At 41.4% G+C, this 17,609-nt stretch overlaps 1 protein-coding gene across 1 annotated transcript in view; it reads right to left on the minus strand.

The window, feature by feature from the left end:
- Positions 1 to 13,830, minus strand: part of LOC118767520 — a 46,319-nt gene extending 32,489 nt beyond the window's left edge. Inside the window, exons 1-3 of the mRNA XM_036512217.1 lie at positions 13,702 to 13,830; positions 8,674 to 8,767; positions 4,131 to 4,277 (exon numbers count right to left, since the gene is read on the minus strand). Of these exons, the coding sequence (XP_036368110.1) occupies positions 4,131 to 4,277; positions 8,674 to 8,767; positions 13,702 to 13,704 (244 nt within the window). The 5' untranslated portion in view covers positions 13,705 to 13,830. The remainder of the gene's footprint in view (positions 1 to 4,130; positions 4,278 to 8,673; positions 8,768 to 13,701) is intronic.
- Positions 13,831 to 17,609: the final 3,779 nt, after the last annotated feature.

Consider the following 17,609-nt stretch of genomic DNA (forward strand, 5'->3'; position numbering starts at 1 on the left):
ATTTGGTAAATACTTCAGCATGATGATGTGGTAGAATGCAATTTTATAGGATTTGAAGAAAGTGAGTTTCATTGTATATTTCAAGGGGCAGGAGGTACAGATGTCACTGAAGACAATGTCAACTCCTGGTTGGAAGACACAGAAGACACTGGATACCAAATATTAATGGAAAAAAATAAATTGCTGTTGGTGACAACAGTTACTGAGGATGAAGAGGGAAACAATGAATCGTTATTCGTGAAACAAACTCTCTAAACAAACTCGAACACACATACACAAGGTATGTGTGTTGTTAGTTTGTGGGTTGTGCTAAGTTACTGTGATGTAAACACACCAGCTCCAGTTGTCAAGTGGCAGTGGGGATCAAACAGTGACACCAAAGACACACACACACACACACACATACATATTTATGATGGGCTTCTTTTAGTTTCCATCAACCAAATCCACTCACAAGGCTTTGGTCAGCCCAGGGCTATAGTAGAAGACACTTGCCCAAGGTGCCACGCAGTGGGACTGAACCCGGAACCATGTGGTTGGTAAACAAGCTACTTACCATACAGCCACTCCTGCGCCTATATATATATAGCACCTAGGTGCAGGTGTGATTGCACCTATACTATATATATATATTTTTGAGTGTTCTGTTCTGTAGTCTCAGCCTGAGACTACAGAACAGAACACTTGCCCATGGTGCCATATAGAGGGACTGAACCTGAAACCATGTGGTTGGCAACCAAGCTACTTACCACACAGCCATGCCTGTGCCTTTCAAATTTATCCACTCCTTGAAGACATCAGGTTCATTTGTTATATTCCACAAGTAAATGAACTTAATTTATGGTATTAACTTTTTAATATTGCATAATGGCCTTTCCAATAATTTTATGAGACTCATTACTATGTACCCTTTGTAGTAGATTTATAAGCAGGACAAGTTTAGTTATTTCCTGTAGACTGTCAAAATGACGAACAACCTTCATTGCTGATCAAATCTTATTGAATTCTCATCAGAGGTGTCTCCATCAATTTGACCAATTCCAAAGAAACCAGTTGCCAATTTGTTTATATATTCAACAATTTCAATAGCTACAGGAAACTGGAGTGGCTAATTTGCATGACACAAGTGTTAATACTTTATCTAATATGAAGGCCCTGTCAACAAGGGTCTCAGTCTACACAGTATCAAGGTATATATGTAACATGCTGGCATGTGTTGGACTCAAAGACATACAGCATCTCAAAAGAGTCCAGAAGCTGGCTACCCGCATGGTTCATGGTCTCAAGAATTTGTCTTATGAAGAAAGGCTGAAGACGCTCAACCTTTATTCTCTAGAAAAACGCCGCCGCCATGGTGATCTCATTCTCGCTCACAACATCATAAGCGGAAAGTATAACCTCTCGAAAGAGCTGTTCTTCACTCCTGCTCCAGAGCGTCGGCTGCGGGGTCATTCCGAAAAGCTCTACCTGCAACGATTTCATCTCAATCGAAGGAGAGGAGCTTTCTCCGTCCGGGTTGCGGATCTGTGGAACAAGCTGCCAGACGAGATGGTTGGAGATATGCAGCACATTGCTGTACTTGAGAAGACCCGCCCATCACAAGAGATTTGAGATCCTAAAAGCAAGGTGCCAGATAAAAAGCAATGGTCTGGGTGCTGGTGCCATATAAAAAAGCATTAGTGATGGTGTCATGTAAAAACACCCAGTACACTCTGTGGAGTTGCTGACATTATGAAGGGCATCCAGCCATAGAAACCAAGCCAAAACAGCCTATGGAACCTGGTGCGGCCCCTGGCCTTGCCAGTTCCTGTCAAGCAGTCCAACACATGCCAGCATGGAAAACACATTAAATGATGATGATGATGATGGTGATGATGGTGAACCTATATAGTAGGTTTAGAGAGCTAATTCAGCTATTTCTCCATAGACTGTTCCTTCTTCCAATTCCCTTCACACCAAACTGATATTCACTGTATCCAACTCAAACCCCACCTCTAATAACAAGTCACACTTTTCCCTCAAGTGCACCTGACCCACCCACCTTTTGTATTCCTCTATCCTTTTCTTTCTCTCATACTCTGTACCTAAACCTCACATCACTCTCTTTCACTCCCTCACTCTCTCTTTCTCTCACTCAGTCACCTGCTCTCTCTCTCTCTCTTCCTCTCTCTCACTCACTCACATGCTCTCTCTCTCTCTCTCCCACTCACTCATACTCTCTCTCTTCCCAGATGGAGAAGCCATGTATCTACCTTCAGCAAGATACTTGTTCCAATCCCCACTATCATATGATGTTCATATCCCTCAATTATATACCCCATTCACTTGAGTGGGGAGGGAAGGGTCTTGTCTTGCAAGTACTTGATGAACACATCAGTGCTGATGCCATGAAAAAAATAACATCCAGTTACACTCTATGGCATGGTTGGAGTCAGGAAAGGCATCCAGCTGCAGAAACTATACTAACTCATCAATTCATGTTGATCCATCCGACCCATGCTAGCGAGGAAAACAGGACGTTAAATGATGGTGATGATGTGATATAATGTTTACAGTATTTTCAATGATTTCATTATCATATATAAAGTCCAGTGCTCTTTTTTTAATTGCCTCTCTGGAAACTTGCAGACCATGTGTCTACACATGAAAACTCCTTATTTCTCTGTCTTGGTAATTATTTCTAACATAAGCACCAAAGCCAGAGAATTGAGGGAAAGGGGCTCAGTCTAAAATGATGACAAGCAAAGCTACCCCTGACAGGATTTGAACTCAGAACATTAAAGAGCCTGGAGAAATACAGCAAAGTATTTTATCCAATGCTTTAATGACTCCAACAACTCCATCCCACTTCATAACTGATGTAACAAGCTATTTGGTGATAATTTTCTGATACTTTAAACTAATAAATATTATTTTTCCTGATGCTTCAAACTGACATTTCTTCAAACTTTTAAAATATCCTTTTGTTTTTGCAAAAACAAAAAACACAAAACAGGCACAGGAGTGGCTGTGTGGTAAGTAGCTTGTTTACCAAAATCAAAACAAATCAAAATAGATGAACATCAATGGAATTTGTATCTTTGTGGTACCAGTGCCGGTGGCACACAAGAAAACCATCCGAACGTGGCCATAGCCAGTACCGCATCGACTGGCCTCCGTGCTGTGGGCACATAACAAACACCATCCGATCGTGGCCGTTCGCCAGCCTCATCTGGCACCTGTGTCGGTGGCACATAAAAACACCATCCGAGCGTGGCCGTCTGCCAGCCTCGTCTGGCACCTGTGTCAGTGGCATATAAAAAACACCATCCGAGCGTGGCCGTTCGCCAGCCTCGTCTGGCACCTGTGTCGGTGGCACATAAAATCACCCACTACACTCTCGGAGTGGTTGGCGTTAGGAAGGGCATCCAGCTGTAGAAACACTGCCAGATCTGACTGGCCTGGTGCAGCCTTCGGGCTCCCCAGACCCCAGTTGAACCGTCCAACCCATGCTAGCATGGAAAGCGGACGTTGAATGATGATGATGATGATGGTTCTGAGTTCATTCCCACTGCGTGACATCTTGGGCAAGTGTCTTCTACTATAGCCTCAGGCCGACCAATGCCTTGTGAGTGGATTTGGTAGACGGAAACTGAAAGAAGCCTGTCGTATATGTGTGTATGTGTGTATATGTGTTTGTCCCCCCACCATTGCTTGACAACCGATGCTGGTGTGTTTACGTCCCCGTCACTTAGCAGTTCGGCAAAAGAGACCGATAGAATAAGTACTGGGCTTACAAAAGAATAAGTCCCGCGGTCGATTTGGTCGACTAAAGGCGGTGCTCTAGCATGGCCACAGTCAAATGACTGAAACAAGTAAAAGAGTAAAACAAAATAACACAAAATTTACTTTAAGTAAAAAAATCGTTTTATTCTTGTTTAATTATATAAATGGTAAACGTGCGACTAAAACACAATCCCTTATTCTGTTAATTAATTGTCTCTGACACAAATCTGTTCAATTGTCTAATCGTTTACTATTACTAATGACAACCACTACCATCAACACCACAAAATTTGTACAGTACCACAGCTACAACAATCACTGTACTACAACAATATCATAACAAGAGACATAGAATAATTACGCACCAGGCCTTTCTGGAAAGTGAATATGTGAAATAGTTGGGGTCGGATTTGTGGGTCGAACAATTGTAGGTGAAGCAGTGCCTGAAGCATGCGCTGGAGACGGGTTGACTGGTCGCACTCCGTGGGGAGATTCAGCTTCTGCAATCTCACCTGAAATGAAAAAGGAAGGCTTTATTACAAATTGAAAATAAATGAAAATAAAATGAAAAAAAAAAATGGAAAAAAATGAAAAAAAACTGAAAAAAAATTTTTTTTTAAATGAAAAACAATTTGAAAAAAATTTTTTTTAATTTTAAAAATGGAAAAAAAATTTTTTTAAATGAAAAAAAAAAAATTAAAAAAATTTTTTTAAATAAATAAAAATATAAAAATAAAATAAAGTAAAATATAAAAATAAAAAATAAAAGAAAAAATAAAAGAAAATAAAATTTTTTTAAGTTGAAAAATAAAAAAATAAAATAAAATAAAATAAAATAAAATAAAGAAAATATCTTATAATATAATATAATATATATATATATATATACATATATACAAGGGGGTACCCAAAAGAAACCAGAATTTTGCAGTATTATTTTAATCACTTAATTTTATGTGTTTACACTTTTATTACCTTCAAAATATTCTCCAATTGAAGCAATTCATCGGTCCAGACGCATTTCCCATTGTTCAAAGCAGCACTGGACCTCTTGTCAAGCGAAGCCTTTTATCGCCTCCATTATAATTTTGTTCACCTCTTCCATATCTGCAAATTCCATCACTTTCATCACCAGTGATGACCTTTGGAAAAAGATCCAGATCAACTTCCAACTGTTCTTTCAGTTCACGATACACATTCAGTCGTGACTACTTTTGATCTTCCATGACCAACCAAGGCATAATTTTTCTGCAACTCTTTTCATACGCAATTCCTCACACAAGTTTGTCAACTGTTCGGTGATGGTCCTTCAAGATCAGTTCATGAATTTTCGTGATGCTTTCATTCATTTGGAAGGTCCATGGTCGTTCTGATCGAGGATGGTCCTCAAGCGACAAGTGACCATTCCTGAACAATGGAAACCGCTCATAAATTCGTGTTTTGCTCATGGCAGCGGCCTTGTAAGCTGTTTGAAGCATGACAACTGTTTTGGCCACTGTTTTCCCCGGCAGAAGACAGAATTTCATGGGAGCATGCTGTTCCTTCATTTCAACCATCACAAAAATCGACAAACAGGGGTGGAGCACTGCAAAAAAAAAATGCACCGCATGGCAGTATGATCACACTTGACAATGCTGGTCAGCAGGCTGATGCCTGAGGATTGCATCAAGTGGTTTCTAGTGGTGGGAGCCTGAACTACAACAGACTTGTCCCACAGAGAATGTTTCCAGTTACTTTTCGGTACCACCCACCCACCCACCGTACATCTTCATTATCAACATCATCATCAACAACATGAAAGTAAATAAAGGTGCTCAGGTGTGGCTGTGTGGTAAGAAACTTGCTTCCCAGCTGCATGGTTCTAGGTTCAATTCCACTGTGTGTCACCTTTTGCAAGTGTCTTCTACTATAGCCTTGGGCTGACGAAAGCCTTGTGAGTGGATTTGGTAGACAGAAACTGAAAGAAACCTATTTCTTTACTACCTACAAGGAGCTACACACAGAGAGGACAAACAAAGACAAACGGATTAAGTCGATTATATCGACCCCAGAGCGTAACTGGTACTTATTTAATCAACCCCGAAAGGATGAAAGGCAAAGTCGACCTCGGCGGAATTTGAACTCAGAACGTAACGACAGACGAAATACCGCTAAGCATTTCGCCCAGCGTGCTAACGTTTCTGCCAGCTCGCCGCCTTTTGAAAAAAACTGAAAGAAACCTGTCACAAATGTGTGTGTGTGTGTGTATTTGCCCCCACTTCACCACCACCACCACCATCGCTTGACAACTGGTGTTGGTATGTTTATGTCCCTGTAACTTAACAGTTTGGCAAGGAGACCGATAAAATAAGTAGCGGACTTAACAAAAGAAGAAAAACGTACTGGGGTCGAATCATTCTATTAAAAACTCTTCAATGCCCCAGCATGGCCACAGTCTCATGACCGAAACAAGTAAAAGAGAAAAGATAAATCTGCATGTATGCATGCTTGTACGTGCACGCGGTTCGCATTCACAAACTACACGTTGACCTGAGGCTATAGTTGGAGACATCTACCCAAGGTTCCAAGCAATAGGATGAGATTTAGAATCTTAATGCTGTGCCAATGTGTGTTGAATAGGTTAACAAACCGAAATACTTGTATCACTGTCTCCATAGGTTGGACAGACCTGCAAATTTTGATGTTTAACCTTTTAGCATCCACGTTATTCCGTCAAAAGGTAATGCTTATTTATTCGCATTATTTTCAATTAATCATGCATTATTTTGTAGCTTTGAGAGTTCGGTGTGGTAACTGTTAATTTCTAGAATGACATTGTAGGGTTGGTGTGAGGGGACAGATCTGACCAGTTTGAGCATAAAGCAGGTAGAATACTTTTTTACTCTTTTACTTGTTTCAGTCATTTGACTGTGGCCATGCTGTAGCACTGCTTTCTAGTCAAAGAAATCTTTGTAAGCCTAGTACTTATTCTATCGATCTCTTTTGCCAAACCACTAAGTTACGGGGATGTAAACACACCAACACTGGTTGTCAAGTGATGGTGGGGGAACAAACACACACACACACACACATCTATATATATATATATATATATATATATATATATATATATCTCATCATCATCATCATCATCGTTTAACGTCTGTATTCCATGCTGGCATGGCTTGGATGGTTTGACTGAAATCTGGAGAGCCAGTGGCTGCTACAGGCTCCAATCTGATCTGGCAATTTTCTACAGCTGGATGTCCTTCCTAACACCAACCACTCCGAGAGTGTAGTGGGTGCTTTTTACGTGCTACTGGTACAGGAGCCAGTCAGGGGGTACTGGCATCAGCCATGCTCAGATGGTGCTTTTTATGTGCCACCGACATGGGATATATATATATATATATATATATATATAGTGATTAGGGCAGCAGACTCGCGGTCGTAGGATCACGGTTTCGATTCCCAGACCGGGCGTTGTGAGTGTTTATTGAGTGAAAACACCTTAAAAGCTCCACGAGGCTCCGGAAGGGGGTGGTGATCCCTGCTGTACTCTTTCACCACTCTTTCTTTCACCACTCTTTCTTCTGTTGGCCTGCTTGCTTAGCCAGCGGGGTGGCGTCATTCGAAGGCTAAAACAATGCAAACGCATTGTGACCAGCGATGTGTAACAACATCTGATGGTCTGGTCGGTCACGTGATATATATATATATATATATATATATATGACAGTTTCCATCTACCAAATCCACTCAAAGCTTTGGTCAGCCTGAAGCTATAGAAGATACTTGCCCAAGTGGGACTGAAACTGGAGCCATGTGGTTGGGAAGCAAGCTTTTTACCACATACCCATGCCTGTGCCTATGGGTGGATTAAATGCTAAAGGGTTGAGATTTGTATTAGTTAATCTACATTAAAGTAGAGTTTGGCTGTGCAGTACAATGACTGTTTTAGAAATAAAACTCAGGGCAGCCGTGGATGGAGTGGGCAACAAGGACGAGGGATCAGAAGTGAGAGGAAGTGATGTCACTTCAAGAAACAGCAGGTTCAAAATGGCCTCCTCTTAGCTGATGTGTTGCGTGCGACAGACGTGTTTTGGGAATGCTCTTCGGAGAGTAGTTCTTTCTGGCCAGAAGTTCAGATAGATGGCACGTGTGGGTACAACTATGAAGTTTTACTGGTCCCTGTGACCCAACACCTGGATTGACATTTGCCAATTGCATCTCAAGGTAAGGGCAACTTTTATTTATGCTTTACAACAAGCTATTTCAGCACACTGCTTACCAGTTGTGAAGCTATACGCCTGAGTTATTTTTTTTTCTGTTTTTGGTCCTGCCTTTCTGACTGTCGACACGTGCAATGGCTACAAAAATCAGAATCTGTAGCAATGTATTGAGACCATTTTGCTGTGGAAGGTGACGTGGTGGCCTGGACAAGCTGCAGGCTATTGAAGATGTGACTAGCCTTATGCCAATTTACCTTGAAGGCAAGTGCACTAAATCTGTACTTAGAAATGGTTGAAGGAGATCAAAGTAGAGAAAACGGAAGAGCATCAAAAGGATGCATACACAGAAGGGGCATTTAAAGCCTACAGCAAGCTCGGAAGAGTGAGATGGACAGGTGAGTAAATGGATGAGTATGTCAGCAAGATCAGGAGTTTGGCAGGGTTAGTAGGCTTTACCAGAGCAGTGGCAGGTAAAAGGAACCCACTACAATCTCGGAGTGGTTGGCATTAGGAAGGGCATCCAGCTGTAGAAACCTTGCCAGATCAGATTGGATCCTGGTGCAGCCTCCTGGTTTGCCAGTCCCCAGTCAAACCGTCCGACACATGCCAGCATGGAAAGCAGTCGTTAAACGATGATGTGCCACCTGTGGGAATGAGAAGTGGAGTAGAACTGATGAATAAAATCTAGGGACATTACTTGTTACGGTTGGTGAAGACTCTTCTTCTGCAGGTTCTTCTGCAATTCCATTAAAGATGCAATGGCTCTTTAGTTCATAATCAAGTTTTTCTTCCTAAAGCAGAAAAATGTAACAGGAATGTTCACAGTGATGTTTTATGTGTCAAAGTGAGTAACTACAACAATTTTATATTATGTTAGGTAAAACTAATAATAAAGGCATCAAATTTTGTCACAAGGGCAGCAATTTTGGGGTAGGGAATGAGTTGGTTACATTGATGCCAGTGTTTCACTGGTATTTAATTTATCGGCCCCGAAAGGGTGAAAGGCAAAGTCGACCTTGGCAGAATTTGCACTCAGAATGTAGTGATGGGCAAAATACTGCTAAGTGTTTTGTTCAGCATGCTAACAACTTTGCCGCCTTGCTACTACTAATAATAATATTAATATCCTATGGGATTTTATGATTCAGTACAACCATGAGATAGAGAATAGTAAACCAGATATAGTGTTAATTGAGAAGGAAAGCAAACGATGCTGGATCATAGATATAGCATGCCCAGCAGACAACAAGGTATGCAATAAGGAAGAAAGAAAAGTCAATAGATATGACAGGTTAGCTTGGGAGGTTAAGCAGTTGTGGTCGAGGATAAAGGTGGTATTAGTACCGATAATTGTTGGAGCCCTTGGAGCAGTACATCTTGAGATGTACATGGAACAAATAGGGGCTGCAATATAAGCAGTTGTGGTCGCTGAAAAAGGTGGTATTAGTACCAATAATTATTGGAGCCCTTGGAACAGAACATCTTGAGATGTACATGGAACAAATAGGGGCTGCAATAAGGGTGGAGCACTTGCAGAAAACAGCACAGAAAACAGATGGTGCTCGGAAAATAAGGATTGTTATCATAATTCACTGGAAGTGAACAGCTGCCACAAGGCCAGGTGGTAATATCAGGGCCCCCAGTTGATTGTTACTTTATTTTATTGACCCTGAAAAGATGAGAGACAAAAAAAAGTCAACTTCAATGGAATTCAGAATGTTATGAGCTGGAAGAAATTCCACTAAGGGAAGGAGGTGAGATAGTCGGACGGAAGCACTCCGTTAGTTACGACGACGAGGGTTCCGGTTGATCCGAATCAACGGAACAGCCTGCTCGTGAAATTAACGTGTAAGTGACTGCGCACTCCACAGACACGTGTACCCTTAACGTAGTTCTCGGGGATATTCAGCGTGACACAGAGAGTGACAAGGCCAGCCCTTTGAAATACAGGTACAACAGAAACAGGAAGTAAGAGTGAGAGAATGTTGTGGTGAAAGAGTACAGCAGGGATCACCACCATCCCATGCCGGAGGCTCGTGGAGCTTTAAGTGTTTTCGCTCAATAAACTCTCACAACGCCCGGTCTGGGAATCAAAACCGCGATCCTACGAACGCGAGTCCGCTGCCCTAACCACTGGGCCATTGCGCCTCCACAGGTGAGATAGTAGCGCATTATTGTCAACAGCTCTCTGAACTTCCTGCCCATTCCCTCCATTAAGAAAAGGGTAAGAGCATGATGTGCCAAAGAATTGAATGTATTCGATCATAGGCTTGTTAAAGCAGGGTTGATTTGGGGCTAAACAACATTTGAGGGTTGAAAACTCTACAAAATATGTAATTGGTAAGAAGGGTGATACAAAGAAGACAAAAGCTGATGTGAGGAATCCACAGTGTAATGAGCAAAACTGCAATGGCTTAAAATAGTGTTCTTACTGAAACAAGGAGACTAAGGTTGATTGTAAAGAATAACCAACAACAGCCAAAACATTGGTTGCTAAGCCTTGCACTGTGTGTGTGACCCCTGTCAGCTCCTTTAAAGTACTGGATTTTCTGACATCCGTGTCAGATTTTTCAGACCAAAATTGGATCTTGTTAAATTCCTTCCAACCACTTGAAGTATTTCAAACTTTCATCAAATTGTTTTTCAAATTTTCTGCATTGTGTAGTTTTGTATGCCAATGATGAAAGCCACATTCATTTTGTTGTTTTTTTCTAGAAATTACTAACTAAAAACTTACAAGCATTTAAAGATATGTTATTTTATAATGGAAAATTGAAATACTTCAAGTGACAAGAAGAGATTTAACAAGACCCCCCAAAAAATTTACAGCCAAAAATATAGGTTAGTTCACTCATACACCAAGACGACTTTGGAGGACCAAAAATTCCATGAGAAATGCAACAGGATTTAGAAAAGATTGTGACAATGTTTGAATGTTTACACTACATGTTTATGCTATACATGACACTAGCTTGAACATGAGAAAATACCAAGAGGTAATATCTATGCCCAATTAAAATATGGATGTTCTCTCAGAATAAACTGTAATGTGGTAGATATCATAAAAAGGTAAAGGTTACCTTCTGGAGTCATGGCAGTGGAGTTGGGAATGGCAATGGAGGTGGGAGTGGCGATGGAGGTGGGAGTGGCGATGGAGGTGGGAGTGGCAATGGAGGTGGGAGTGGCGATGGAGGTGGGAGTGGCGATGGAGGTGGGAGTGGTGATGGAGGTGGGAGTGGTGATGGAGGTGGGAGTGGTGATGGAGGTGGGAGTGGTGATGGAGGTGGGAATGGCAATGGAGGTGGGAATGGCAATGGAGGTAGGAATGGCAATGGAGGTAGGAATGGCAATGGAGGTGGGAGTGGTGATGGAGGTGGGAATGGCAGTGGAGGTGGGAATGGCAATGGAGGTGGGAATGGCAATGGAGGTGGGAGTGGTGTTGGAGATGGGAGTGGCAATGGAGGTGGGAGTGGTGATGGAGGTGGGAGAGGCAATGGAGGTAGGAATGATGGTGGAGGTGGGAGTGGTGATGGAGGTGGAAGTAGTGATGTAGAAGGGAATGGCAATGGAAGAGGGAGCGGGCAATGGAAGTGGAACAGTGTTGGAGGTGAGGAGATGGAAACAGGGTTGGGGGAGGTGTTAACAAAAAACGGGGATGGTGATGGAGGTGGTGATTTTCTCAGCAATAGCTAAACCTCATCCATGCTAAAACCCACCACCCTCCTTGCCTCTGCCTTCTCCCCCAAAAATGTTAGCAAAGCCCAAGTTCTCACCTCTTGGTTAGCAAGAAAAGTTTTTCCAAAAACACTTTCAAAGTAATTCGGGATAGTTTTGTTACGCAATGCCTTCCTGATGCTTTCATCATAGCAATAATTCTGGGACTTTTCCTTCTCCACTGGGGGTTCGCTGATCACTGATTCAATCTCGACAATTGTCTGGCCCTGGTTCACCGCACTCTCGTACATCTTCTTCACATCGTTTTCTGTGGAGTGTGAAGGTAGGCATGGAAGATAGAAAAGAAGCAGGAAGTGAAAGTTAATGGTTGGACCTCATCTCATCTAGGTTGTCCCATAGGATGCCCCTAATGGTGAGATGATGTTGGCAATAAAGGGGAATGGCTCAAGATGAGAAAGAGAGAGAGACTGATAAATAGATACATGCACAAACCTAGTTTATGTACACACACATAGACATATATACAGACACATGCATTGGCACATATACAGATACACATACGCACACACACATATATACACATATACAGACGCATGCACACTTACACATATATACACACACAAAAAACATATCCATAGACAGATACATACACATATACACAGACACATGCGCACTTACACATACATATATATATATATATACAGGGTGGCCCAAAAGTAAGGTTTACAGTTATCACGTAGGCACTTTAAATGTCTTTTAAAACATTTTATTACATTTAAATTTCCGTTTTACAAACTGAAAAGGGGGCTTGACAAAATTAAACTAAATTAGCACAGAATAATGGGTTCGTATTTTTTCATAATTAAGATCTAAACTGTTAATATATGAATGTGAAAGAGAAAGTAGAATAACTGTAAAGCTATTTTTGGGCCACCCTGTATACATACACACATCTATACACAGACATATGCATACACATATACCCAGATATATACCCATACACATGCACGCTTTCTCTCCCTCTCTCTCTCTCTGACACACACACAAGGTCAAAAACAAAAACAAAGAATCAGGGCTATCCCCACAAAAAAATAAAACTGCAAAACATATCAATTCAGCATTTAATCTTCTTCAAAGAAGTCCCATTCTGAAGTCACACAGAATACCTGCTATACCTTCAGGCCAAAGAAAGCCTAGTGAATGGATTTGGTAGATGGAAACCAAAAGAAGCCCATCATGTGTGTATATGTATTAGTGTTTGTCCCCTATTACTGCTTGACAACAGGTGTTGGTGTGTTTATGCCCCCATGACAGCAGTTCAGCAAAAGATACCAACAGAATAAGTACTGGTGTTACATCATCATCATCATTTAACATCTGTTGTCCATGCTGGCATGGGTTGGATAAAATTCTTCAAGGTGGTGCCCCAGTATGGCCTCAGTCTAATGACTGAAACAAGTAAGAAGTATTTAAGATATTTAATGTTGATACATTCCAGCAGATTCAAATGCAAGTATGCTAATAACTGTTGTGTATGTCACAGGAGAACAACTTCACCCTTTTACTAATGACAAGGTGATCATAACACATTTGGTTTATTGGCACAAGGGATTCTGGGACACTGGTATTTTCACATGTGTCTCGTCTCAACAACCACAAGTACCAAGATCTTTAAGCTTTTAGCATTTAATCTGGCCATAACCAGCCCAAATATTCTACTTGCTTTATGCTCAAACTGGACAAATATAACCTCTCCCATCTACTACAATGTCATACTAAAAATACACAATCACATCATCAAAAATTTCAAAGCTACAAGATGATATGCGATTAATTCAAAACAATGTTATTAATAACCATTGCATTTGGCTGAATAATATGAATGCTAAAGGGTTAAGCCTAAACAAACCACTGACTTTGTTTATAATTTCAGTAAAAAAAATGTTTGCTAGTCAATGCTGATATCTACCAACTGCCAAAATATTGCTATGAGATCTGAAATGACTTGTGTATTTATTCTTAAGAACAGAACTCATAAATAAGTACTTACCATTGTTCATTATATGTTGAGAGTGCAAAGTTGATAGCTGTTGCACATAAGCTTCAATAGATTTAGCCTTGGCCTTTTCCGCTGCTCTCCTCGTGTCAAAAACTGTTAAATTCTCCAACTGGAAATGACGCTGGAATTTGTAGTAAATGTACTTGTAAAGTCCTTGGTGGACTCTGGACAGAGAGAAGAATCATACATTTAACATGTGGCATTTAATAGTGTAACAAGTGAAGATGTAGGAGTTGTATCAATGTAGGGACATGTAGTTATGTATTCATTGTTACATATATGATCTATGTGAAGGCACATGGCTTAGTGGTTGGCGCATTTGGATCAGGATAGTAATATCACGAGTTCAATTCCCAGTGGCATGTGGTATTCTTGAGCAAGACACTTTATTTCACATTGCTCCAGTCCACTCAGCTGGTAAAAATGAGCAGCACATGTATTTCAAAGGGCCAGCGTTATCACATTCTGTGTATGTCACGCTGAATATCTCTGAGAAGTATGTTAAGGGTATGTGTGTCTGTGGAGTTCTCAGCCACTTGCATATTAATTACATGAGCAGGCCATTCCATTGATTGGATCAACTGGAATGCTCGTTGTCAAAACCAACAAAGTGCCAGTTTATGATCTGACAGTGTTGTGTAGTAAATGGTATGAGATGATTACAATGTTACAATGCTGTAATTATGGCTGGATAAGGTAAGAAATGAAGAACCACGGCAGAAAGGTGGGTGGCAGGTGCCAGTGGAAGAACAGGTCATGAAGCACAAATAGGGGAAAGGATAGGCTGCTCCTTAAGGAAACTAACATTCTGCATTGCACATCATGCCTTGATACATCAGGAACTCACAAGGGAGATGGAAGAGTGAACACCTTAAAAACTGCCAGAGATTGGATACTGAAGTAAAAGCAAAGACTGCCTTCGATCATGAATGACCATGGGATTGCACCTAGAAAGTTCCCATCCTAGGTACAAGCTAAAGAGCGCAATCTACCCATACAAAAATCTATTTAATCTATAGATGGGTTCCTGAAAGGTACAGCCATTCTAAATCAGAACGGACCTGGGAGTATGGTAATTAAACAGTGACTCCATCAGAAGCCTGTCATATATATATATATATGTCCTCTAAAAGGATCCTGCTTCTCAATCGCTGTAGTATACAGAGCCACCCTTACACCATCTGATGGCATTACTAGGCACTCCACAGGTATGACAACTAATGACCTCAAGGGAAGATACTGCCAACATATGCACTCATTTAGATTCAAGAACAGAGAGAACTCTACTTCTGTCTTGTTTCTTTGGAGACTAGTGGACTCTTGTCGATAGAGTGCCACCATTTTCACCCAGTGTCTCCAACAGCCAGCTTTGCCTCTGCGAAAAACTGCATATCCTCTAACAACCCACAGTATCCATCAACAAGAAATACAATCTTATAGCTGTCATTAGAGGTATGCCCTTCTGGCAAATTTCAAGCCTCTGACTGCTGACAACCCAGATATACCAACTTAGTACCAGCTGCTACTGTGCACCACCTGCACCAAGGTCACCATCACCAAGGTCACCATCACCAAGGTCACCATCACCAAGGTCACCATCACCAATCAACCACATGAGCAGGATAGTCAATTACCAATTCTTGTTATGTGCACGTATACTCATGCATGCACATGTGCACACAAGTACACATGTGCATGCACACACTAATATGCATGTGTACATGCATGCTTATATATACATATGAACATATAAATGAATACGTATGAGTGTGTGTGTGTACATCTGTATGCATGTGTGTAAATGCATGTATGTGTGCATGTGCACACACACATTCATTTATGTGTGTGTGTCTGGGTATGTGCATGCACACCCATATATAGATGCACATGTTCGCATCAATAGACATGCACACAAAACCATATGAGCATGTGCACACACCCACATATACAACTATACACTTGCACATACCACCACTTCTTACTTCCTCTCCAACAACCCGACCAATTTCCTGTCTGCCACGTGATCGATTTCCTGTCCACCACGTAGTCAATTTTCAGGTCCCAAGCAGTAGCTTACAACAAACTGTCGTCGCTGATATACCGATATACCAACATCAAACCATGACACCGCATGACTTTCCTCAACCAATCGCAGCCCACCTTACATTAATAACAATCAACTTCTTTCATTCAAATTCAAAATGGTTGATGACTAGCATCACACTTGAAACTCTGAGTACCAACGAATTTGAATCAAACTGTTTTGATCCATACATGTAATTCCCAATGAATTTGTTGAGTGCCCTTCTTTTGTTTGTTCACTCACTCATATATATATATATATATATATAAAATGGTAAAAACTCCCTTCAGTCATGAATGACCATGGGATAGCACCTAGAAAGTTCCCCTCCAAAAGTTGCCCAAACATACCAGCCTCTCCTCTCCATACCATGCTGTTGTCCAAGGGAAAGGCAATGGCTGATACAGCTTGGCATCAGTGACATTGCAACTCATTTCTACAGCTGAGTGGACTGGTGCAATGTGAAATAAAGTGTCTTGCTCAAGAACACAACACACAGCCCAGTTCACAAATCAAATTCACAATCTCATAAATGTAATCCTAATGCCCTGACTAGTGTGCCGTGCCAATACTGAGGCAGAGCTGAAAAAAGCAGGAATCAAACTGGAAAGACACAGAAGAAAGACCACCTCAGCATTGAAAACAGTGAAGAAATATCATTAATGGTTTATGCTCCATAGGGAATCATCATCATCATCATCATCATCGTTTAACGTCCTTTTTCCGCGCTAGCACGGGTTGGACGGTTCGACCGGGGTCTGGGGAGCCAGGGGCTGCCCCAGGCTCCAGTCTGATCTGGCAGTGTTTCTACAGCTGGATGCCCTTCTTAACGCCAACCACTCCGCGAGTGTAGTGAGTGCTTTTTACGTGCCACCTGCACAGGTGCCAGAGGGGTCTGGCATCGGCCACGATCAGTTGGTGCTTTTTTTTTTTTTTTTTGTGCTACCAGCACAGAAGCCAGTCAAGGTGGTGCTGGCATCGGTCACGTTCGGATGGTGCTTTTTTATGTGCCACCGGCACAGAAGCCAGTGGAGGCTGCACTAGCAACGGCCACGTTCGGATGGTGCTTTTTATGTGTCACCGGCACAGGTATCACAACTACTACTGTTTCCATTGATATTTGGTTCGATGTTCATGTACATGCACTTGCTCAACAGGTCTCCTCAAGCACAGTGAGATGTTCCGGGATCCCACGATCGGTTGGTGCTTTTTATGTGCCACCGGCACAGAAGCCAGTCGGGGCGGTGCTGGCATCGGCCACGTTCGGATGTTGCTTTTTATGTGCCACCGGCACAGAAGAATGATGGGCTTAAATACCTAAGTATAGATTACACAGCCAATCTACCTAAATATTCACACAGCTTTTGTAACTTGATAATTTACTCATGTTCTGTTACCCTAATAAATTACAAACACTCACCTTACCTCAGTGACTTAAACAGACTCTGTACCAATATAATTTATACACTCACTATGCCCCTATTTCTATAAGGTGCTTACACACACACTATGCCTGAACTTACAGCTATCATAAATTCCTTCTGTAACTCATACTACTACCGTAAATCCTCGTGTATAATCCACATTTTTTCCCAAAATTTAAAGGTCAAAATCCCTAGTGCGTACTATATACGAGGTTAAAAATGAAAAATATTTTCTAAGCAGTGTCCGAGTCTTTATTTGCTGTCCAGCAATGTTTATTCAGATGCATTTTGTGATGTCGGGCGCGAAAATACATTAAGCTAAGCCTGAAAGCAATGGAGTCATAAAAGAATCATCCATAACTTGCAGTAAGCAACATTTATTAAAATAAAAG

Source organism: Octopus sinensis, linkage group LG22 (assembly GCF_006345805.1).
Source record: "Octopus sinensis linkage group LG22, ASM634580v1, whole genome shotgun sequence".
Taxonomy (NCBI): Eukaryota; Metazoa; Mollusca; class Cephalopoda; order Octopoda; family Octopodidae; genus Octopus; species Octopus sinensis.